The 25,896-nt window shown below is 47.7% G+C and overlaps 1 protein-coding gene across 1 annotated transcript; it reads right to left on the bottom strand.

Annotated features, from left to right (window-relative positions):
* Nucleotides 1–3,813: 3,813 nt before the first annotated feature.
* Nucleotides 3,814–24,498, bottom strand: LOC143903650 (uncharacterized). Its single transcript, XM_077417454.1, has 3 exons — nt 22,740–24,498; nt 8,915–9,607; nt 3,814–7,734 (listed from the first exon to the last, which is right to left on the bottom strand). The coding sequence occupies exons 1-3, from the start codon at nt 23,194–23,196 to the stop codon at nt 6,488–6,490; spliced, it is 2,397 nt and encodes a 798-aa protein (XP_077273580.1). The 5' UTR covers nt 23,197–24,498; the 3' UTR covers nt 3,814–6,487.
* Between the last annotated feature and the right edge of the window lie 1,398 nt (nt 24,499–25,896).

The following is a 25,896-nucleotide window of genomic DNA, read 5'->3' as shown; positions in this document are numbered from 1 at the left end:
CGTTCCTCCGTGTATCTTGCGCTTGTCGTTATCGCGTTATCGCAATAGAAAACGCCTGAAATAAAATTCACCGTGCTTTACGAGCCAAATTTTCGACGATAAGCTATCTGTCGATAAGTATGTAAAAGGACCGACGCGAAAATCGACGGGGAACCTCCTCTCTCTCGATAATCGATAATCGATGTTTCTCCAACTAAGTATTGATTAGAAACGCGTCGCGGAAACGCGACGAACGGAAATAAGAAGCAAATAAAAAAAATAAAAAAAAAAAGGAAACAGAGGAAGCCGTCGCGGAAAGAGAGGCGGCTGTCGTCATTGACAAGTGGGGATTGTATTAAGTGAGCCCGCATTACGTTAAACAAGCCCCGCGCGCGCGTCATTCTATAAATATTGCACGCGACGTGTAAACTCGCGTCAATCGATTACCGGCTAGGGCTCTCTCGCATCAAACGCGAGCGCCTGTCGCACCCGCCGCCGGCTCCGGTCTCTCTCTCTCTCTCTCTCTCTCTCTCTCTCTCTCTCCCCTTCTCTCCCTCTCTCTATCTATCTATCAATCCATCGCCAGCGTAACAATAACCGTACGGGCACCATAATTCCGAAAATAGCACCGACGGGAGGCGCGCGAATTGCTATTTCGAGTCGCGTGTCAAAACACAACGCGCGATATACGCGATGCGTATCGTATCAGGGGGGCGGGGGAGGGGAAGGGGAAGGGCTGCGTTCCAGCCCCCGATCGAAAGGTGAGTCGCGTGCGTTCCGACACACGCTACGTGTTTGTAAGTATGCGTGCGTGTGTGTGTGTGTGCATGTTAAATTCGCTTCTATATATAGACTTGTATCCCTGCGTATCCCAGTGTCAGGGAGAACGACGGGCGTGAGGGAGGGAGGGAGGGAGCGAGAGTGACGCGGGAGACGAGGGGGTAGGACGGGACGGAGTTGCAGGCAGGGTCGCCAGGACGCTCTCCCCAGTGTCATCCCCGACGGTCAAGGGCAGTGGCGTCGCGTGACGTCACGCGACGTTGCAGTGACGCAACTAGTCGCCAAGGGCAACCCACGGTTATGGTCGCTTGGCAACCCCTTTTCGCCCTACTGCCGCCGCCGCCGCCGCCTGCCGTTCTCGGCTCCGCCGTACCCCCTCCCGCCCTTATCCCACCGCATATCGCAGCCGCACTCTCTATCTCGCGTACACGTGCCGTTGCTCAATGAACTCTCTCTCCCCGCCGTTTCCCTTTCTCGCTTTCTCTCGTTCTCCCGTCTCCCCCTACTCTTCCGTTCGCTGTGACGTGACCCTAACCCCTAGCGGGGCCTTTCGCGGATGCTGCGACGTAACGGAGTAACGACACCGGCGCACCCCGGCCGGTTTTGCCTCCCCGCCGCCGGGATTTTTCACTTTAATATCAGCGCGCTCTAATTCCGAAAAATATCACGAACCCGGTTCAGTTCGCGTGATACCGGGAATTATCTCTCTCTCTCGATCTCTCTCGTTCCCCGAAATGTGGGGTAAGATCGTGCAACGCGGAACATTGTGCAACCCTCCCCCCCTCCCCCGCTCCGCCGCAGCTTCGTTGTTTAACGAATAATCGATGGAATTGTTTATTCGCATACCGGAGCACATCCTGGAAAGTTCCAACTTTTGCTCGACAACAGGTGTTCAGAACTTTAAAGTCGAAGGGAAGATTTTATTATTAAAATACCCCCGGACGATTTATATTTATCCGAAATGTATCATAAATGTCGTATTACGATCGAAGTCCCGATTTATACCCGTGACGAAATACCCTTTTGTCAATTTTTCATTCACTTACAGAAATAGAGAAGAGGACTTTATTGAGCGGAAAGAAAGGGTGGCGAGAGGAGGAGGAAAAAAAAAGGAGCGGGACCGTCCAGCCCCGAGAGAGCCAGGGACAGATATCTATTAAGATAAAGAAAAAAGTAGACGCGCGACGTTGCGGGCGCGGACGCGGAGGAGAACGAGAGGTAAGGCAAGACACGGAAAGAGAGAGAGAAAAAAAAAGAAAGGGGAAAGGAAAAAAGGAAGGAGAGTCCTCGGAGGGATTTCTCGCGGCGAGACGGAGAGCGGCGGAAGGTATACCGCGAAGTGCAGAGGAGGCTTCATCTCGCTCTCGGTCCTATTTATAGACGTGCTCTCAGCTTCACTCGTGCCCACTGTCGCTCGCGCACGACGCGCACTGTCTTTCTTATGTAGGTGCCTGTATACCTATATATATGTAGCGGTTGGATCGCGCGTTCTCTCCCCTCTCTCTCTCTCTCTCTGTCTCTCTCTTTTTACGGGCGTGCTACCGAGTCGGGTAGCCAAAACCGTGTAAGATGTCCGGAGCGCGCGAGCGATCGATCGCGTCCGGATCCAAACCGCGAAACAATTGTCTGGCGTTACGGCGGCGGACGGTCGCGAATATTTCGCCGAGGAGACGCTTTCGCGACGAAGCGGAGGTTGAGGTAACAACGCCTTCCGCGCGCGTCCTGATCCTCGCGGCCGGGCGCGTTTCGCGAACGCGCGCGCGACGCCGGTTTCTCCCCAGCCAGCGGTTCAACCTTCGCGATTCCGTCGCGACCGCGGCTAAATTCGTCAATTTAATTAAATCCCTGTTAAATTTCTATCGGAAACCAACTCTGACATTTTCTTCTCGTCGGCGAAATAATACTTTTTTTTTTTTTTGCGACATCAGGAGGAGAAAATGCATTATGCATACCCTGGGGGCCGGCCACCCAGGGTTATGTGAGACTCTCACCCACTAAAAACTCCCTCTTTCTTATGGCCACCTCTGGCGTTATGCCGCCAGACAGGAGCTCCAATAAGCATCGCACTGTACGAAAGCGAAATCATACTGTACCTGGATATACACGTCCCGTGTGACGCGGGCGCGTTCGCTGAATAGGGCAATATTTGTTAAACATGGAAATAATTTTTTTTTTACCAAAAATTTTATTAAACATCTTCCTGCGAACTCTTGAAAATTTTCATATTAAATGTCACGAGCATTTCTGCCTCCCTCGGATTAAAGTTATATAAAAAAGTCTGCTTATTGTATATATATAAAAAGAAGTCGAACAATAAAATCTTATCGTTTACGTACTATCTAATGGCGCAGTCTCTATGAAAATTTTTTCTTTCAATCGAACACGTGTTACAAAACTTCATATTTACCGATATCTCTATTAAGGAAAATTACTTTCCAAATAAAATCAGCTAAATTTTCGTAAATGGTTTTCAAGTTAAAGACGCAAAGTTTTATAAATGATATTTTTATTTGACATTTTATAATTGGATCCAAATTTTATTTCAAGTCAAAATCGAGTGAACGTTGCGAACTTTCAGATTTTCACTGAGGTTAATTTGCCTTAATACTATCGGAATGCTTACGATCGTGCGTGGACCAATGCCCCGTGAGCTTGTTGTGTACATTTTGTGTTTGTTACACAGAGCGTTAAGAAAAGGTTCAAGTGTGTTTAAAAACTCGACGGTATGTGTTCCTTGATCAACGTAAAGCCAACTATTCTTTCAGTAAAAATATCGATACACACACATTTAGAAACAATCAAATATATTTTTTTTAGATTTAAGAGAAAATAAAAATATAAATAAAATTCTACTTATAATTTTAAGCAAACTTTACAGTAACGCAAAATTTTAATTTAAAGCTTGGTTGACGATAAAATTTTGACCGATAAAAAAATCGACTCCAAATTGTTCAAGGAATGCATCCTGCACCAATCGTTTAATCCCATTCTTCGTAACAAGTTCGTATACAACTCTTGTGAAAGGGTTACGAAAATAATCAGAACAACTTGGCCTCGAGTCAATGTTAATTGTATTTCTGTTAATAATTGTTGCAAGATTGTTCGCGTTACCCGCTTTGCAAAGAGAAGCATATGCAGGGGCGATGATGACAACACGAATATACAGGTAGCTGAGAGCTTTTGTTATGTGCATTGCACTCGGAGCGCAATATGTATAATAATTACATATAATTTATCTAGCGATAGGATAATACTATCTGTAAAAAAAGTATTTTCTCGGGGACGCGCTTGCATTACATTGCATTTACAATTTATGTAGTGCGTATCATCGCGTTCGCATATGACGTGGGTGTGTGTGTGTGTGTGTTTGTTTGTTCCATGTATCTAAATGTGGGTATGTATGTGTACGTGCGTGTACGCATATGCGACTTAAACGTTTATAATTCATACAAGCTTGGACACCATGTCACTTCTGTCATGTTGTTGCAACGCATTTGCACGCCAGAATAGAGTCGTTACAATAATAAAAATAATTATTTAACTTTAACAATATATTCATTTGATATAGTCATCTTGTTAATAAATAGAGCAACATATACATAACATTAACAATTGCTAAATATATGTATACACGTACGGGATAATAATGCGAAATGAAAAAAAGAAAAGAAAGGGGAAGAGGGGGTGGGAAGGGAAAATGGCAAGAGAACGTTAGATTTTACATACATACAGCAATTATGTATAATAAGTTATATACATATGTACAAGAAATATTTCTTTCAACAATGATAATCACGTTTAATTACAATTATTCGTGGAATTTTTTTACAGTAATGCGGGAGAGGGAAGGGGAGGGGAGGTGAGGGAAAGCGAAAGAATGATAGCGAATTGGAAGTATTTGACGGGAGACAGCCGAGATTTAGCGTGTTCGGAGCACGAAGAAAATACAGCGCGCGAACGCAGGTGTAAGGGCAACGGGAACGGTTTAAAAAAGGGGGAAGGGTGGTGGGGAAAGAAGCGCTATATCGCTGCTGACGCTGCTACGAAATTAAAACTTGACGGGGAAAATTTATGAAAATACATTGCACTATTTCTCCGGCGGGGAAACGTAGCTTCGGGAAAAATTCAACAATCGTCGAAACTAAGTTTCTTAACAACATCTTATCGCAAGAAGAGAGGAACTTCTTTTTTCCCCTTTTTTTTAGCATCTAAACATTTTCTAACGCAATTCCGTAAAATCTTTTTCAAAAATAAATACCTTTTGTCTTGACCGTTTACTTTTTTTCGTATTTTGAGTATGAGAGAGAGAGAGATTCAGTGTGTGAATCATAGTTATGTACAAATGTATACTTAATAAAAAAATATCTCTATTTCCGTTGCCGCGAAGCTTGTCAACAATCCTTGTGAGACAGACCTACCTATACAAGTATACAGCTCCATGGAAATATGAATTTCATGGGAATTGCACTCGAACCGCGTGAGTCTTTTAAATTGCACTCTTAACGTGAGGGGGAGTGGGGGGGCGGGGTAGGGGACGAGATATATGATCTTAAACATTGAGTCCCGCTTCTCTCATATTGACCATGGAACGAGTCGATACACAACACTTTATCGTCTTACGTGGCATTACATTCTCGCACAGTCGTTCGCGTGCAACGAGACGCATTGCTCCTCCTCATGCCACCCCCCATCCCTTTTCTCGTTTCTCCCTCTCTTTCGCTCACTCTCTCTCTTTCTCTCTATCTATCTATCTTCCGCTTCGCTCTACGATTCCCGGAAGCTGCAGACGGTATCGATTTCGTGTTATACAATTGCACGAAAATGCTCTTGCCACGCTCAATGGTATCTATAGATACGCGATGCTGCCGAATATCGCGAGGAGGGGAGAGAAAGAGAGAGAGAGAATTCATATTTCGTATACGTGTCTGGATACAAGCTAAAACACGAAGTACATGTAAAGCGGAATAACGTCTGTCGTTTTTCTATTAATGGGATTTTTTTTTTATAATCGGACGATTAACTTCCATTTCATTGTGGTTGCTTCTATTCAACTGCGAGTCCGTTTTCAATGATCGCACAGATTGTGCGTAGGATATTTTAAGTACTTCGATTTTTCGCTATGACGCAAGAAACGTTATCTTCGTATGTACAATGAGGAAATCGTATTCTTATTCTCGTTTGATTTTAAAATACATGAAGTTAATCGTCCTCTCGCGAATGATATAAGAATTACATATACGACATTTAATTCTTTCCTCCTTGATTCACATGATAATTTTCAGAATGAGCAAATTGTTTATTAGATAGCGGAAAGAATTTGTCTTGTGCTGCTCGTGAGATTCAATTAATTTGTATACAGCTATATTCTTAAGATAATATAACGAGTTAATGGACCGACGATAAATGACGGATCAGTCAGCGACGGATCAGTTTTGACCGCCTAAAGATTTCCGCGATTTCCTCTTCGGTCATCATGAGAGATGCAGGAAAGGAGAGAGAGAGAGAGGGAGAAAGGGGGGGAGAAAGAGAGAGAGAGAGAGAGAGAGAGAGAGAGAGAGAGAGAGAGAGAGAGAGAGAGAGAGAGAGAGAGAGAGATAAGGGAACGGTGAGGAGGATAGGGGGGAGAAATAGAATCGGGGAGACATAGATCATAACTTGTCAGAACGTGACAAACGTAATGAGATCTCAACGTTAAAGGGGGAATTTTTCAACATCGTTGTCATGGAATTCATTGATTGCAGGGTGACGACGCGTGGCTCTGGTGATGGGTTCTCGGATTAGCGTGGGACGTCTCGCGCTTCAGCCTCTGCTTGAGGTGTACCTTCGCGTGGCGCTTCTTCTCGTCGCTCCTGGCGAACTTTCGGCCGCACTGATCACAGCAAAACGGTTTCTCGCCGGTGTGCGTGCGCACGTGGGTGGTCAGGTGGTCGCTCCTCGAGAACGAGCGCATGCAGATGCGACACTGGAACGGCTTCTGCCCGGTGTGGATGCGTATGTGCCGGGTGAGCTCGTCGCTGCGAGAGAACCTGCGGTCGCAGCCGTCCACCGGACAAGCGTAAGGCCGCTCGTGGACCGGCGTCTTGCTCGGTCGATTCGGATACTTGCGCGGCTTCACGGGGACCAACCGGAGCGGTAGGGCGCTCTGCTGATAGACCTGAGAAAGGATCTCGTGGCCCTTCGACGTGCTCGGATTGTACTCGGCCAGTTGGACTCCCGTACCGCAAGCCGCGGACGGCGGAGCTTGCTGTTGTTGCTGTTGCTGGGTCTGCGCCTGAGTTTGCTGAGGTTGCTGTGGTACGCTGGAAGCGTAACCGGTGCCCGTCGGCTCCTGCTTCAACGTTGTCTCCTGATGATGGGCGTGAGAATGATGGTGAGAGAGGAGACCGGGATCGTAAGCGTCCTCGTGACCCGTCAGCCAGGTCGCGGGAGTGGTAGTCGCCGTGTCGTGATAACCGGGCGGCGGAGGTGGTTTCGAATCGACCTGCAGCAATTCGACGGTCTCGCCGCTGTACGCGGCTGAGTGTAAGTTGGGGTGAAGGAACGGCTGGCCCGCCAAGGTTAAGGTTGGCGACGGTAACGGCCCCCACAGCTCCTGACCCGGCTGTTGCGGTTGCTGCTGCTGCTGGTCGCCCTGGAGATTGCTCAGAGGGGAGGACTGCGCGCAGGTCGTGGTGAAGACGCCGCGATAGGTCAACGTCGGTACATTGCAGATATTCACGCTCGTCGCGGGCACAGCGGACGTGGAATGCGGTGAGTATAAAATTACACCACTTTGCAGCGCGTTGCAGCGATCCGCCTCGTCCTGGGTTTGGTGGTGACGCGACGGCGGACTGTTCGAGGGGGGCGCGTTTGACGTAACGGCATTTCGCGCGTCCTGATGGTGATGATGCCGATGATCCCTGTCGGCAGACGCACCGTTCTCGTCTTCCTCCGCGGTCGCCTCCTCCAAAGAGAGATCCTCACTCGCCAGGCTGCCTGTGAAGCACCGATAAAATCATCGCTTAGTCTCGATCTCGAACGTATCAAGTCGCGTATGTTTCATTTATGTGTCCTATATACGCGACGGACGGACGCGTATTTGTATCGAGAGCCGACAGGAAGAAACGCGCGATACGGGGGTGACTTTATCTCACAGAGGCTCTATCTTTTGTCTGCATCCTGCCGCGTTGTTACTTCCTTTCCTACTCATATAATTGCTAACTGGCGTTGGAGGAAGTACTCATCAAAATCACGAACAAATGGAATGTAGTACCGTGCATTTTTCTTCTTTTTTTTATAATAAAAAGACTTTAACTTAACAAGAGACTTTACTTTAATAAGGTAATATTTTTTTACGATATAACTCGTCGAATATATCGCCGAGGAATGAAACACGCTAGAGATCGTCGTAATTGTGTGTTTGCGCTTTTATTAAATATACATACTTTCACGTCGGGAGATAAAAAGGTGTATAGCAAACGCCTTTGTCAAGCTGTACGATAATCGGGAGGGTTATTACGGTACTGAGGGTGGCGGAGGTGGGGGCAGCTGGAAGCATGAATGAACCGAACCGAAGGGACAGTGGGAGGCGGCGGTGATGCAGAGGAGGGTCTCTGAATGTCGGGGTCGTTGGGTATTGATCCGCGACAGGCGGACAGACCTTCGATATTACGTGTTTTCGCGGGCGAGTGTAATAAACGTCAGTAACACGCCTCGTGGCTCCTCTCCGCAGACGCCACGGCTGCTCGACGCACCCGTTCGAGAGTGCGGTGCTCGGGGTACTTTAGGCGGTTACCGAAATTTTCCCGCGAATGACGCAGATGCTAACGACCAGGCATCGAGGAAGCGCGAGGAGCTCGCGGATCGTATAGAAAGCGAAAGGTCGACGAAAGCGAAAGAGTATAGTACGTATTCAATCGGCGCCGTGTTTTCGCCTATGTAATCCTGTTAACGTTCGCCGAATCACGAGGGATACGGATCGTGTCCGATCGGCCCCGAGCTCGGCCATACGCGTACAATCGCGCGTATCGCATTGTTCCCAATCTTGTGCGTTAAGTACGCTACAAATAAAATCGTAGCGACGAAGTAGGTATATTCCGATTTGAGGAGAAAACGATAGGGTGGTCTCCCTCGATCGATTCTCTCGTCTTAAGGACTAGCTCTGAGATGTAGGTACCTGAGATCGGTGGCGGTTCGACGAGCGCGGAGGGCCCGAAGAAAGACGGTAGGTCGCTGCTGGTGGTGACCGGCGTGTTCAGGTCGCCGGGCTTATCCTTATCGTTCGTATCGTGAATGTCGCTCCTGCAATTCCTGATGCAGCTCTTGTCGTCGTCATCGGGCTGCCGGTGTCGCTTACCGTCCACGGTGTCGGTGGACGGCGAGGACGCATTGACGTGCACCAGCTGACGCTGGTGATGATCGTCCAATCGATGCTGGTCCAAGTGATGCTGATGATGCCGGCCGTGGTTGTGTTCCGAGGAGGGGGCGGTCGAGCTGATCTGAAGCTGCATATGTAGCGGCACGCTCGAGGACAGGGAGAGCTGCGGCGCGCTCTTGCCGCAGCTGCTCGAGGAGGAGTTCGTGCAGGTCGCGTTAACGGGAGGCGGCCCGGTGACGCCGCAGGTGACCGAGCCGGACGAGGAGGCCGCGTTGTAAGGTAAACACGCGTCGAAGCTAAGCTGCACCGGCAAATTGAACGTCGCGTGATGATGATGATGATGGCCCAACGGCGGCGAGGAGAGCAGAAACGGGCTGGTGGCCGCGTGCGGCTGCGAGCCCACCACCTCTACGCCGTCCATAGTCATCCTCTGGAGCTGGTCGCCTCCCTGGGCGACGACAGAATCCTCGGTGCCGCACTGCGTGTCCTCGCCTGCGGTTGTATCGTTCAACGTAATTATTATGGTTAGAATTATTACAGCCGTTCCTCGATCGCTCCGACAGTCTTAAGTTATTATTTCGAGAGCAATTAAGTATCTTTTTCTCTTTCTTTCTCTCTCTCTCTCTCTCTCTCGCTCTCTCTCTTTCTTTCTCTATCTCCCAATGTAAATAGCGCGCGTGTTAAAAACTTGTGAATAATGCGTTAATGTCTCGCGATCTGTCCCAGGGATCGGTCCGTGGTTCCGTCACTCTACTCCTTTCGGCTAGTAGGATTAGTATGCGATTAAGTATGCGGTGACGCGTTTCCCACTTTCTTGCTCGAGATCGCGTGGCGCGCGCCCTTGAGTTAACTCGATCGAGCCGTTCGCGCGCCGCTTGACGCGAGAAAAAAGGGTGTCTTCCTTTCCCGCCTCTTGTTTCTCTATTTATCTTTTTTTACCTCGATGGATGCCACCGGCCGTGGCCGGCAACACCGCGTCGCGGAACGGACCACCACCGACCACTAGGAATCACCATCACCGACACCATTTACCACCACCGTGCGCCAGGCGAAGTTAATATACGCGCGTGTGTAGGACCGTTGCGGCTCTCTCGCATACGCAATGTATAGGTATATCTCGACGAATTTCGATTCAGGTACGGTCGTGGTGTCCGATACCACCGTTTTCTCACCTCACGGACGACGAAACGAGGAGAGGTTTATATAAACGACGGGTATACACAATCGTGGGACCGACCGGTCGCGTGTACGTCCGGGGGCGCGCACCGCTCTTCTCTCTCTCTCTCTCTCTCTCTCTCTCTTTCTCTCTCGGGGTATAATACACTTCTCTTCTCACCTTCCCGGCGTTTACGGACGCGTCCGTGAGAGAGAGCCGACGTGAGTACGCGTCGGGAAGCGAGGCAAAAGTATTCGTGCGGCGGGAGAAGACGTGTCCGGCAACCCGCCACCCGCCGTCGCCGCCGCCGCCGCCGCCGCCGCCGCCGCCGCCGTTGCCGCCGTCAGGTCCACGCGTGCTCCGAATCTGTGCGCGAGTGAGAGCAAATACAGCGTGTATGATCCGGGAGCGTGTGCGTAGGCGCGCGAACGTGAGCACGCGCGCGCGCGCGAGCGCGAGCGCGAGTGGCCGCGCGCGTTTTACGTCGCGTCGCCGAACTCTTTTTCTCTATCTCTCTCCCTCTTTCTCTCTCTGTCCATCCATGTTTATCCGTCTCTCTTTTTTTTTCTTCTCTTTCTCTTTCTCTATCTCTCTTTCTCTCTTTCTCTCTTTCTCTCCCTTTCTTTAAGCGCGGCTCTCCTTCGGGTAAAGGTATACCTCGGCCGAGAGAATGTGTATTGGCTCGTGCACGGGCGACGCGTTGTTAAAGGACGCGCGATGCGTGGGGGTCGCGCACGAACTGAGCCGAGCGGCGGCGCGCCCCGTAGTTTTATGAATGGACCGCCGAGACTGTCCCATATTTGGAAGCGCCGAGTCGAGACCGCCAGCCAATCCCCGCCCGGCCGGACCACTGTCTACGCACGCGTGTGTGCGCGCGCGCGCGCGCGCGCGTGGATACGTCTTCATACGTATGCGCGTATTTATATACGTTGCCAGCATATATACGTGTGTATTTAAATATACGCGCGTATATTTAAATATACGTACAAACGCGCGCACGTATATACGTGTATACGCACATGTATAAATGCGTCTCGCGCATACGCGGGTATACGTGTAAGATCCGAACGATCTCCCCCCCCTCTCTCTCCCCCACCTTACCCCCTGATCTCACCGTGCTTCTCGCGCCGTCGTAGTTGCCAGCCAGTGCTTACCTTCCCCCCCACCAGTCGCCCTTCGCGCGTCGCCACCCTCCCCCTGTCTCCCTTCGCGTACTCCTAGCGTCCCACCATCGGAGCTTCCTCCTCCTCTCCTCCCCGTGCTTCCCCGCCGGCTCCACAACCCCGTTCACCGGTGACGTAGGGCATCGTGACGTAGACCCGCGGCGCACGACTGTTGTCCCCCCCACGAGGCACTTTCGAGAACGCGCGCGAGCACGCGACGGAGATGGAGGAAAAGCCGCGAATTGGCGTAATAAGGAGAGCGGAAAAGCGCGGAGCATAGGACGGCGCGATCAATCCGACGCGGTTGTGTCGCGGAGCGATTTTGTCGCCGATCGGGCGATCGAGAGCTGAAGGGTAATTCTTTTTTCCTTTTCTTGTGTGTGTGTTTTTTTCTGAGAGAGGAAGAGAACGTGGCGTCTCTCACATTTTCGGCCGCGTATATATAAGTTAATCGTAAATGAAAATAAGCAGGCCGGACCCGTTCCGGATCGCGTGTCGGAACCTGTCGTCAACGTCAACGTCGATATGCTATTCCCGTCATAATCCCGCGCCTGTCGGCCGGCGCGAAATTATTAGCGGCTCGTACGTTAGTCGGGGTAAATATGGTAAGCCGTGCCCCGTGGTAAATTATCTTGTATTACTGTCAATTATGCGCGAAGTCCTAGAGAATAAAGTATTCACTTAGGCGCGGGACGCGCGCGAGCAAATTGCCGTCCATTTACCGCGTTATATCGGTAACTTAAAGCCCGCTCGCGGAAAAGGGCGCGCGGCATGATAATGAAATTCCGCAGATCGTTATCTCCCGCGCTCGCACACGTATCGGCGCGGGATGACGTGAAGGAAACCATCGATCGCGGGGGAGCAAGGGATCTGCTCTCCTCCTTTCTCTCTCTCTCTCTATCTTTCTCGCTTTGGTCTACTTCGCTATTATTGGATCTATCACGACGGACGGAGCGTCGAGAATGCGGCCTCTCGCGTTTGGCCGATTGCATATACGTATAAATAGTTACGCAGTCATCTCGCGGTAAAAGCGATACAAATCCATCGCGTATGGAGAAAGTAATTTTATCCCCGGACGGTGGTTTTCTCTTTTTCTCACTCTCTCTCTCTCTCCCTCTGTCTCCGTCTGTCTCTTAACATCTGTGAGCGCGCGTGTCTGCCATACGTGAGACCGAGCTCGGCAGCTCTCCTCGGGAGGGTAAGAGACGCGTGCCATTTGTGCGGTAGACGCGTGCGTCCGCGTCCGTGCGTGCCTGCGTGCGTGCGTGAGCGCCCGGTTAGCAGTCACGTATATGCGCGCACGCGCGTACGATCTTTTTCTCGCGGGCGTCTCGCAACCACCTGATGCCCTATTTGGCACCACGCGCTGCCACGCGCCCGTTCCCCCTCTCCCTTCCTTCGCTCTCTCGCGTCGCTCCGTCTTGCTCTCTTGGTGTCTCGCCCCCCTTCCCCCTTTCCATCGCCGGGTGTGTATTTGCTCTCTATTTCTCTCTCTCTCTCTCTCTCTCTCTCTCTCTCTCTCTCTCTCTCTCTCTCTCTCTCTCTCTCTCTCTCTCTCTCTCTCTCTCCTCCTGCTCGCGCGCGTTTTTTTACTTCGCTTTTTGATTATCCCTCGATGAGGAGTGTGCTGTATAATCGCGTAAAATGGTTCGAGCTCGAGCAGATATACGTAGTAATATATTTAGATTTCCACAAAAGCGAGATACAAGCCATTGTAGCTTATTTTACTGCTCTCCGTACATATTCATGATTGTTACAACGTAATGTTGAAAGGTATCGATTTAATAGAAATCTATTCTATGTTGGAGGTATTAATAATATTATTGATGACGAAATTATACAGCTATCAGGAAATAGATGCTAGCAAGTGTGTGTGTGTGTGTGTGTGTGTGTTTTACTTTCGGGTGATGCGGACACACCGGGCTTATAATTATAATTAATGCTAGGCGCCACCAAATAAGCCGATACTCTCTTCAAGAATATATTATACCTACTATTGATCTCTCTCATATTTTTATTTCATCTTTACTGTCATTTGAAAAATTATGCTACATAATTAATTATTTTTTCACACGGAAGAATGATCACCGTATCAATGAATCAATAATATAGAAATGGTCTAAACCGTTTCGTTAAGTTTCTTTGTAACAATATACGCACAAGACTCTGATGATCTCGCGCGCGACGATGAGCGTTGACACTACTTCTGGTCCGATCGAATTTACGTAAAAATCAGTGCACGTACGCACGGGAGCAAAGAGACAGTGACGCACGCCAACGACGTTGATCTGGCACAACAAAATGTTCTAAAATTACCGGTGGCTCTTGACGAGGTGGTGGGCGCGCACTATTCGTGGCCCTAATCGACGCGATTTTGCGCGGGCGAACGGCGCTATTTCAAGCCGCCACGCAACCACCTGAGCCACCCAGCATCCCCAAATACCCGGGATGACTAGTGCGGCGAGCGTCAAATATTTCCCTATGCTGCCGATGAGTCAGTCAACCGATGATGCGAAAGATTTTTGACAGAGCGCGCCCCTCCTCCTCCTCTCGCTCGTCATCGTCGCGCTGCCTTTCTGCGTTTTATATTTTTTTATTGATCGACGCAGCGAGAGACGCAGCTCGCGTATGGTATAGGATAAATAAGAACCGCGCGCGCGCGCGCGGCGATAACAAACACGATATTGGAGCTCGCGGAAATTTTAGATTGACGCGAGATGTAAATTAGGATGCTTTCGGGGATGACGCTATATACGTAAAGTTACGAAAACCGCGGACAATGCGAGATGTTCTGGCACGAGACCGCGCGCGATTCTGGATTCCTTCGAAACGATGCGCTTTGAAGCACACTGCGAATTCTTGGTACGCGAGAGACGCGAGTATTTAAAAACTTTGAATACAAAAGCATCGAGTAAGCTTATTGTGATTAGATTTTTGTTTGGGGAAAACCAGATTTAAAAGAAGCGTATTAGGAGTTTTAAAGGAAAACGTTTACTCGTTCCATTTAATCTTTGGAGAGGTGCAGATTTTTTTTTTCTTAAATGACGAAAATTTCGCTACAAGGAAACATATATAATCGGATGCGAAATGTGACATTGATTTGGAGACGTTTTAACGTCTCGCGCAGCCCTTCAAAGATTAAAGTAGACCTTCTCTCTCTCCACGGTATATAATATTTAATATCTATAATGGAAGTAATGTGCACATTCTGTCACTTAAATATTCTTGAACGTTCAGTTCTATCTTATTCGGTAATATTTACAATTTCTATAATATTCATGCTTGTGTTTGGTATCCTTAAACTTCGCAACGCGACTTCAATGCGACGTTTCTACTCCATTTTCCTCCTCCGGTTGTCTTTCCATTCTACGTCAAAGCGACGTGTACTATTTCGAAAATTTCACGCATGAACTCGAAAACTAAAAATAATAGACGACGATTTCAAGGGAACGCACAAGTGAGAAATATATGTCGTGAAGGAAGCGCGCGAGTGTACTCTAATGCTTCTCACGCTTTGTATCGCCGTTTATGCGAAACAGCCGCTGCAGGCGATGTGTATTTTAAATCGCTCCTGTACCGCGGCGATCGCTATTACGTACATTGGCGCTTATACGCGAGCTGGTGAGTCACGCGACGAGTCCGCGACGACTCGCGAGGCTTTCGCACGTTTTTGCGCGACACGTTACCGAGATCGTTGATTAATGATCGTTTCCGGTAGATACGAGCATTTACTTCGACCTTTCAGTAGCTTGCACCGCAATGATGAGAGCGTTATTTCCGATTATGACAGTTGCCGCAGATCGTTATCTACGTCAGATCGCGACGCGAGGGTAATTTAATTACGAAACCCTAGAAGATATTCGGCAACTTTTCGAAACATATAGAAAATTGGAGACAATCTTTCAGATGTCAGATCTTACATCTATATTGAAAATCGAGAATTAAATACTAAACCAGTCAAGATACAATTTTTTTAAGGGAAAATTGCGGAAAAAAAATAATTCTCTTTAAACAGTTATATCAATGGCTAACCAGCGGCGCTTCTAAAATCACTGCCTATATAGACTATTACCTACGCTATCCATCATATAGCTCGGGGAACGAGCTTAAGTTCTTCTCGCGCATACCTTGAGACTGAAATTACCGAAGCAATTACCCCCGCGCCGCAACGGTCGTCAAAGTATCCAAGAAATTTTGACCACGCGGCATGTCGCGCGTTCGCAATGATATATACGAATACGCATATGTGATATCGACGATAACGTTACGTGGGTTCGGACGCACCCTCGCAAACGTAAGTGCCAAATGGCAGGCAGAAGGGGGATGTCGCGACACACGACGACGCGCCTGGCCGAAGGAGAGAGAGAAAAAAAATCGACCCGCTTACGCGCACAATTTAACGATCCGTGTGGACTCATACGGAAGATGCTATATTCAGCGGCCTCGCATGGGAATCGTCACGATAATCGCGGGACCGACACATTGCTCCCATGTATTTTTACGCCATAGCTTTGCGGATTTGTACGCCGGTGCGCTATTATAGCGCGATAAAAATACGCCGGCACGCGCGCGCGTGTTGGTGTGCCGCTTATCGTCTATGAATGGCTCATAGGACGTATGAGGCATCTACGTCAGCATCGACCGATAAGACTAAGCGGGAAACAAGACGAAGGGGGTTAAACTACGCGTTACACGTTAGCCGCCGTTGACGTCCAAGTACACGGGCTATAGCGGAGAAGGAGAGGATCCCAGAAATCGATAGGCCACGGTGCAAAAATAGTCTCGGGAGGATTGTCTGGGTGGACTTACGACCATCTCCCGTGTGAAACGCGCGTCTCGGATCGATGCACCATTCTTGTTTTAGGAGGGCTTCCATTCCGGATTTTTTTTTTTTTTTATTTTAGCAGAAACGGAAGAAAGTTTCCGCGAATTGTTATCTACACGGGAGACGCTCCGAACTCTTGTCGACTCTCCATTTTAAGAATTCTTCCACTATTTTGAATAAGTGTTTTCTAAACAAGAAGTTCAGAGACCCAACCATTCTCAAGTTACGAATGATTGAAAATAGAGTCTCCTTTGGAAATTAAGTTTTAAGGGTACGCAAGCAAGGGTGAGATATTCATTAAGCAGTGATTACGATCGAAATTCATTTTTAAATTAAATAGTTTAAATAGCGCGATTTTCAATGGTGTGAAAATACTGAAAATTAAAAGAAGTAATATCCAATGAAAAATATCTAGAAGAAGAGATCAAGTATAGAAACCACAGATTTGTACATTTGATATAAAAATATTTTTCATCTCTGTAATAACTTCGGAAATGTCACTTTATAACTTTTCCGCGATGGAAAAGAGTAAAAAAAGTACGTGTCCTTTTTTGCTTCCTGATTTTATCCTAGCTCTTTTCCTCTCTCTCTCTCTCTCTCTCTCTCTCTCTCTCTCTCTCTCTCTCTCTCTTTCTCTCTCTCTTTCTCTCTCTTACTTGATCATGTATACGCACTATTTTAAATGTTGTATTTTTAAAAGAAATTTTATATAAAGTATCCACATCCGCGCTTCATAAAGCAATTATATTTTTAGTCAGTTCAGTCTCCCCCCTCCCCACCTACCACCTCAGCCTTGCCCTGACGTTATCACGGTTTATTAATATTTACTTGCATTACGCTTTTGTAACTTCTTCACGTGGCAAATCTTTTTCCGCTGCCCCGATCATTATTAATAGAGAGTTGTTAAAAAAAAAAAATGTACCGACATAGAGCGCGGGCACCGCGCGAGCGAGTTTATACCCTTTCACGCGCGAGCGTAACGCGCGATCCCCTTTCGGGAAAAATCAAATTCTCGGGCGTGGAGCACGGACGCATAATGGCAGTTGCGATCGCCGTATCTCGTCACGATGCGCGGTCTTCAGACGTGTGTCCCGCGCGTAAGTGCTCATTGTAACCGAACTGCGCGTTAAAAGGTCGCGGAAACGAGGAAGTGCGATATAAATTCCAGTTAAAATGCACAATTCTCCATCGTGACAGTAAATTCGCGTCCACGCCTCCGCGCCGATAAATTTGCATACTCCTTAGAAACCATCGAATGCGTCAGTTTTTAGAAAGTATCACGACTGTATCATTATTACTTTCGGCCTCTTCGCCGCCAAGAGCTCTTATCGGAAATCGCGGCAGTCCATTCAAACTTATTTACAATTTACAAATATATATATGAATTTTTTTTGTACCGATATTATATTATATACTTTACGGTCGGCCATATGACTTCATTCGTTTAATTTAATTCAGCTTTGACATTGACCACTATATATCGCTCGAGACACTGTCCAGCTCGACGATCGATACTTGGCCATTTATAAAAAGCATTGGCAGAAATTGTCGGGCACGAGCATTTCGCACTGGACCAATCTAGACCAAACACGTGCTTTTGTACGGTATCGCGGCGTCAAAGGCGAAACACGCACGATTACACGGGTATTTATAATGCACTTCGGACTCAGAAAGTTCGTAAGTCGCGTAAATTACTGTTAAGTGACACACAGCGAACTTTCGCAACTTTTTATTTATCCATAATCGCACGTGAGAGCTTTAAGATTTTCACGTCGATTCTGTAATTCTCACAGTGCGGTGTATCCTCTTAAGCAAAGTCCATTGGAGAGTAACGTTAGTCGCGTGACACTAATTGAGCCTCTCATCAATTTTCTCTCCTTTTTATTTCACGTGGTTGATTTTAGTTTGGTTTTTGAGAGGCTCGACCCGCGGTTCAAGTAATCCAAGAGAGATAGTCGATTATAGGTAAAGTGTGCTGTTCGGTAATTGGTGCATGTATATGACGCTACGCGAAACAATTGTGTGCGCAAGGGTCACTTAAAGCATCTGATTTTACGCTTCGTTGAATGGGAATAGCAGGTATGGTAAGACGTCAATTATCTGGATCAAATCTGAGAGATGAATAATACACCTGTTATCAATTATTTTCGGGAAAACTTTCAAATAAAGTATGGCTTCGGATAAAATTTCGCCGAAAAAGAAAATAAGAGTCGTCTCTCTTTTTAAACTTGAAAACAATGCTGAAATGTAAAAAAAAAAACCCAGGTTAATAATCAAGAAATTAATACACAAGAAATTAATATAATCAAGTCTTTGATGGGAGCTGATTGTGCCTTTTTAAAGACAACTAGACCTAGAAGGAATCGGTTAGAAATCTCGCGAAATCTTGACTTATTTAAAGGACATCCGACCGATTTCGGCAATGGCCACACGCGCACCATATTTAAATTCACATTTTATCTCGAGGAGGCGGCTTGTCTTGTCGCACATTATTTGTTTAGCTGCCGGTGAACTTTATGATATCGTCTCGCTAATCAATTTCACGCTGCCGATGATATCTGCAAGAATGGATCGAATAATTATCGGCGTGACATTTCGTGTTATACGAAGAGCGATGTTGACTAGTCATTTTAATCACGTCGCACGATTATATCCTGATAAAGGCACTCGTGACGCAATATCGACGTTTGCACCTCTTACGTTATCATATACGTAATTTAGTTTACGATAAAAATTTTACCGTATTTTACGATCGATTGTCAGAGTGGGTATACGTCAGCTTTGACGTATGAGATAAGGTTGTGACGATGTTTCGGCATATGCCCGTCACGCGCGACGTAAGCGTAATAAAATGATGATATTATCTGATATGACGATTGTTTTATTTTAATCTTAATAATAGCTAATTTGGTAACAATTAGATTATCCTCCAAAATATTCCTCCGCATTATTATCTCAAATCGCACGCGTAATTTATTTCCTCCCGGAAAGGTAATTATTTCCGAAGATAATTCTTCAGAATTCACGTCACTGATAATAAAAAAGAGCCAATTCTTGTAATCATTATCCTATCGACCATACTGACATACATCATACACGTCGACGAGACGAAAAAGTTCTTCGAGATATAAAATATTGATAGTGTAACAGAAATATACGATAAATAACAGATGCGCAAATTTCTTTTAAGAAATTCTTGGTTTACTCATATAATTGAACGATTATCTTCTCTCTTTCATAAGTCTATTGTCGTTATAAAAAAAACACGTTTAATACTTAATGTATTTTTTCAATCTTATAATTCTAAAAACATCAGCTTAATTAATACATAGATATTTAAAAGTTATATTTATATCGCGTGAAATTTTTTAGTACCGTCAAATTTTGAAAGGACACTTTTGCGAAAAAGAAAAATCAATGGCTGTCTAGAGATTGAAGAGAGAAGAAATTTCGTGGTTGACCCGCAGTATGACGTACCGTAAAAATTAATGCGCGCAGATATCTTCTGCTAAGAACTTTTATGCGCAGCTCCGCGAAAGAAAGAAGAGAGAGCGCGAGCAGAACCAGCATTATTAAGAGGACGTCAATGAGAGCCGGGTATCTAGAGAAAGAGAAAGACAGAGAGAGAGAGAGAGAGAGAGAGAGAGAGAGAGAGAGAGAGAGAGAGATGAAAGAAAGAGAGAAGGTGACTCGTTCCCTTTTATCCGCCCACTGTGCATGGGCTCGTGTATGATGTACGATTTCCTGTCTTACGAATCCATACAATAATAACGAAATGTCAGGCGTGTACATGCGATTTACTATGCGTTATACCATACGAAGGTACGACACTTTGGATAATGACCTGCGCAAAACGTGCGCTTTAATCCGCGTTCTTACGTACAAATGGGGGGGGGGGGAGATTTCTCGCGCGCACACAAAACCTCTCGGCGTAATCAGCGCGTTTACTTTGAAGCATGTATTAAAGCAAAAATGTGGAGCACGGACCACAATAGATGTCCGTGAATTTCCGTGGACCTCGAATGTCCTTTAAATGAGGACCAGCTATCATCGGGCTTTTAACTGTTTTAACGTCGACGGGAGGCGTTTCGTTCCCCTTGTACAAACTTGACCTGGTGATGTAGCATGTCCAATTCAGGGGGACTACCGACGGTGTGTGGAATTAAGAGTTATCGGTTCTTCAATATCTTTCTCGGCTCGTGCTGGGCACGACCCTCCCTTTCGTCTTTTTACATACCGTCTTTCGCAAGTGGCACCGCCTAAAGAGCGTTAGACGCAAAAGAAACCGTGTCTCTTTATGTTTATGAGATAATTATGCATGGTATATTATAATCTTCCGGTCCAAGTATCCTTTTTTATATAATTACTTAGTATTTTTTGATGTACAGAAGAAGGCAGTAAAAAGTTTGCGAAAAATCAGTGCATTTTAAAAATGTAGTACTTCACGTGGTAAACGCGTGTCTTTAAAGTCAAGTTATAAATATTAACGAACTATTGCTTTTCGTGACGATGAACTTATTTACATGAATATTATAAAAAAGCGTGTCGTGTACAAATTATTGTTATGCAATATATGATCACAACGAGTTTCTGGGTCAGTTCGCGTCAGATCGCCGCCAATCTTGCAGTCTCATTGCCAGCGATGACAGCGATTATCCGACGGCAAGATTAAAAATCTCGCGTAAACTCCGTATCTTATTGCCTATACGTGAGCTCGAAATCTTATCGATTCTAATACACTTTGAATCTTTGCAAATCCGAATGTGTATGTATTATACAATCTCTTCGTATATAGCATATAGAGATACAACGATTTTTGTTAAATTATTTCTACGTATATATTTAAGTTATACTGCATAAATTAGAAGCTGCATTTTGCCGTCGGCAAAACTCGTGGCTCTTCTCTTTATATGTAGTACGAAATTTATTAAATAAGATTTGATGTCTCGCAAAACAATACTCCCCCGTACTTACTGTTGTTTAAAATTTCCGATGGCTTAGGTTTCGATTCCGTCGATTCGAAAAGACAATAGTGGACACTTTTACGGTGAATTTTATTTACGTTGATAGTTTTTGTTATTTTGGGTACGCTTTTCAGTTATTTATCCAGTTATTTATTAAAGAACTATTAATTCTTAATATAAAATAAACGGAAAAGGTGAGATATAAATTGAAATCAATTTATGCAACAGAAAATTGTGTATACGGTTGTGCGCGAATATAATCGTCAGCCAACATACGTCGTACTCGTCAAACATCGTCTTGCTTTATCGAGTAGAAGTAAAGGATTCAAATATCACAGAAATGCCCATTGTTTGGCGTCTGACTAAAGCACGAGAAGCTTTCAGATAGTTTTTGCACATTAAGGTAAATTATTATTTTATTATTTAGGTGCTTGTAGCGGAGTTATCAGTGTCTGAGTTACGATATTGTTGTTTTCAACATGGTTAATGGTATAGAAGCTTTCTGCCGTACGGCAGATAAATCGTTAGTTATTTATATTATTTCTTACGTCAATATATCATTACATAAAAGATATCGCTAATGTAGCTAGCAATTGGTTAGAAACGTTTAATTACGAACTTAACGGCGAATAATCCGTTTTGAGAATTGCTGTTACGGGTTAAGAGAGGGCAAGCCACGGACTGCGTTCGATCTAAAGTAAGGTAAATACGGTTCTACTTAATTTTAACGTTTAATTAATAATTTGTATTTTCCGAAATATCGAATGGACGGCTCAGAATATAAGTCGATCGGTAGTGTCGCGTTGATCGCGATTTTGTACAAAAAAATGGTGAAAGACGAGGAGCGACTTCGATATCGAACAATGATAGGTAATTATTACAAAAATAATCGACGCTAGCGATTTTCAAGCAGCTTGCACCTTTCATTGGTTGCGAAGACCGTACAAAAGTGCCGATGAAATTTTTAAAAAGAAACGTTCGACGAAAGTTCGAGCAATTTGCGTTCGGATAAATGTAATCCTAACTTCGCGCTTGATTCTATCGTTATCAACAACGCGCGGGCTCTACGAAGGTCTCTCACGAGCCACATTCGCGTGGTGACAAGAAATTTAATAGCCAGTCTAGAAATACAGGTTCCGTCGCGCCGATCTTAAAGCTTTAAAAGATCGATTATCATACATACAGTCGCGCGGGGAGTGTGTTTGGACCGGTGTTAATACCGGTAGTCGTACGAGTCGGTGCCGATAGATAGAAGGAAATCGCGACGGAAAAGAAAAACTGAAAGAAAGAAACGTCGAATGGCTCGAGACGCAAATAATATTTCTCGCGTTCGTCTCGCGAATGCGCGTGGCGTCGCAAGAAAAGTCGTCAAAAGAGGACACCTCCGAATCTACTCTGAATCTCTGCGGAAGATACTCGCGGTTCTTCGCGGTCTCTCGTGGAAGAGGAAAAAGAAAACAATCTTCTGAACCCTCCATTCGATTTCGCGGGGGATGCTCGTCGGCTCGGACATTACCTGACGGCGGCGGCACGTGATGGTGATGATGGTGATGGTGATGATATCCCAGCGCGGGCGGCGGCGGTGGATAGACCGCTCCCCAGATGCAAGACGCGGCCGCCGCGGTCGCCTGCTGCTGCTGATGATGATGATGGTGATGCTGCTGCTGCTGCTGCTGCTGCTGCTGTTGCTGGTGATGCTGTTGCTGCTGCTGCTGCTGTTGCTGCTGCTGCTGTAGTAGCTGCTGCACTTGCGCAATGTCCACGAACTCCTGCAGCTCGCCCTCGGCGGCCTCCGGCCTGGCATCGCGCGCCCGGCCCTCGACGGCGGCGGCGGCAGCGGCAGCGGCGGCGGGCACAACCGCGAACGGATTGCCGTTGTTGTGCTGGAGGTGCTCGAACCCCGCGAGCGGATTCGCGGGCTCGTAATTGCTGCGCCCGGTCGTGTGTTCGCGGCGCATCGCGAGCGCCAGCATCTTTTCAACCTGTCCCGTCGCCGGTCGTCGTCGCGGTGCCGATCCACGTGATCCTCGCGCCCGATCTCGCGCGCGCCGCCGACTCGCGTGCCTTCGTCGACGACGATGCCGTGGAGGACGCGGGTGAACGCACGCACATGTCACGGCGTCGCTAAGACACCCTCTTCAACCCGGGATTACCCAGTCATTCGCCCGTTCCCGCACGGAGTCCAGTTCGCGCCACAGTCAAAATCTCACGAGGACGAACGGATAACACACTTGAACTGAGAGACATTCGGCGATCTTCACGATCGGCGTGGCAAATCCGACGTGGAACACGCGGATCTCACGCTACCCTTCAGCACGAACGACTGCTAACGTCCTTGGAGAGGATGAAACGCCAAGGGACTCGTGAAAGTTTCCGAGTCGATTGCGCTTCTTCGGTAGCGTTTCCGACAGTTTTCAAGCTCGTGGAACCGAATATGGTCACGCGGCGGAATTTCGCCGGACATTGAGTTGTTGTCGGGCAATTATCCAATAAATCGGTATACTCGGTATCGCTCTCCCTCGAATGGTATCGCTTGGAGCGTGCCGGAAAAGGATGCTCTCGGACGTTGGTTGCGAGCGTGGCCGATAAACGCGACGTACCGGTACGAGTGCTGGTCGCACTGTATCACCGAAGGATACCGCTCTCTTGCTCTTCCTCCGGGTTCCTCCGGCGCATCGACCTTCCGCTCTCTTTGACACGTTGGCCCCACCTTCGGTTCCTCTTCCTTCTCGCGCGCCTTCGGCAGTCTCGGCTCCTTCCTCTCTTTCGCGAACCCCGTCGCACTGTCCTCACACGCCGGCTCCTATTATCACGCTTAGGCTCACTCGCATCTACGGTCCTCTCGTCGGTCCTCTCGTTGATCCGATGGCCGATGGCCAATGGCGGTGCGCGAGGCGAGGCGAGGAGACCGGGAGACGAAAGGCGAAACCGGGCGAGGCGACGAAGGCGAGACAAGGCGAAGCGTAGAGAAGCGACTAAAGGGGTTCAGCGATGGCCCGCGCTAGACTAATAAAGCGTGGCTCGCGCGCGAAGCTGTCGGGTGCCTGGAGAGCGCGCTCGCACGTTCGCGCGCTCGTGCACTCACGGGCGAAGAGACGCGGAGGAGAGGTACCCGCGCCGTGATCGGAGGCGGTTTGTGATGTCGTTGGCGCGTCGCCGTCGCGCGTTCGCGTTCGATTCCCCGTGAACGCCGCGCCGCGCCGGGCCGGGCCGGGCCGGGACGATGACGAGATTCAAGCGGCGGCGTCACGTGTCGTCGACATCACCCCGTGGGTACTCCCGCTACTGTTGACGGTGATTGTCTACGCCACTCTACGCAAAACAACCCCTCCTTCTCTCTCTCTCTCTCGTCTTCCCCGCTCTTCTCCACCCGTCTCCTTCCTGCTCCTCGTCCCTCCCGCCCGCCCTCTCCCCCTCCCGTCTTCGTTAGCTTCTTCTCGCGGGTTCTCTTTCCTCGCCCTTGTCTCGCCCCCGTTTCCTCCACGGGTTCCGGGCCATTCGTCTCTCCCGCGTGGTCTGCAATCTCCATTCATTCCTTTCCCCCGCCACCCTTCGTGCGCAAAGGATGTCTTCTCTCTTCTCTCGCCGTATTTTCCCCGTTCCCCGATCCGAACTCGGTACATCTCGCGGTGTCCTCTCTCCATCCGGCTATCCCTCCCCTTGGTACCGACGACCGGCTCCACGTTCCCTTCCTTGAGGCACGATAGCGTCTCTGTCTCGTCAATCTTTCCTCTTTCTCAGTGCCCCGAACGTTTGAACACCAACGCGTTCATCGTCGGTACCACAACCGACGTTCGCCGGGTGACGTCACCGGCGTGGGCGCACCCCCGTGCAAGAGAAAGAGAGAAAGGAAGAAAGAGATAGAAATAGAAAGAGAGAGAGAGAGAGAGAGAGAGAGAGAGAGAGAGAGAAGCTCTCTCCCATCTCTCTTTTTAAACGTATCCTCTTTTCTCTCATCTTTTTCTCTCTTCCTTTATCCCCGCGAATTCCACTCCTCCGGTTTCTGTGATCCGAGTTTATCTCCTTTATCTCTCTCCTTTCTTGCTTTTTCACGCGCGTGCCGGAAGACACCTAATCGATCGGTTACACAACGCAAGGAGTCACGGCAAAACAGTGCCGAGAAAAAAAAGAAACAACAAAAATTTCACGTTCATCAATTTTAGCGACAGTTCGAAACGCGTGGGATTCGGAAGATCCATGGATGGACCGGGATGGAAGGCTTAGAGTCCACGAAATCGCCATTCGACAAAGGATTCAGAGGTCGTCGGCCTCGCAGCTTGAACCTATTTCGTCCTCCGAACGAGAAAGGCCGGTAGCTCCTCAGTTCTCGAAGTTCGGTTCATCCTCAATGAAATGAGCTGGCTACACGACTGAGGATGCAAATTCTTGAATTAACGCGAAGGACAATGATGAAAATGAAGGGGGAGCGAGAAACGATCGATCGGCAAACTGAAAAGTCTCGGCAGTAGTAACAATGGTCAAATATGGTGCCGGTGGAAGTCGACGATGGTCGACGTCGATGACGACGTCGAAGGCTACGTCAACGTCAACGTCGACGATGACGACGGCGATACGACGCGATAACGATGGCAACGGACTAGCGACGGAAACAACTACGACAACACGAATCGCCATGGCGGTGGCATAGTCACAGGCGTTGCGCGCCATATCGG

This window comes from Temnothorax americanus, unplaced genomic scaffold (assembly GCF_048541705.1).
Source record: "Temnothorax americanus isolate GAGA-0224 unplaced genomic scaffold, ASM4854170v1 Scaffold49, whole genome shotgun sequence".
Taxonomy (NCBI): Eukaryota; Metazoa; Arthropoda; class Insecta; order Hymenoptera; family Formicidae; genus Temnothorax; species Temnothorax americanus.
The sequence above is the reverse complement of the archived record's forward strand: the minus strand, read 5'-3'. Positions and strand labels throughout refer to the sequence as shown.

Bases quoted from the DNA above. Each gene is read 5' to 3' on its own strand.
- LOC143903650 (XM_077417454.1), bottom strand. From the start codon at position 23,196: ATGCTGGCGCTCGCGATGCGCCGCGAACACACGACCGGGCGCAGCAAT. The intron at 9,608-22,739 runs GTAATGTCCGAG...ATACAACCGCAG, and splicing joins TCACGTGCCGCCGCCGTCAG to GCGAGGACACGCAGTGCGGC. The intron at 7,735-8,914 runs GTACCTACATCT...GGTGCTTCACAG, and splicing joins CGAACCGCCACCGATCTCAG to GCAGCCTGGCGAGTGAGGAT.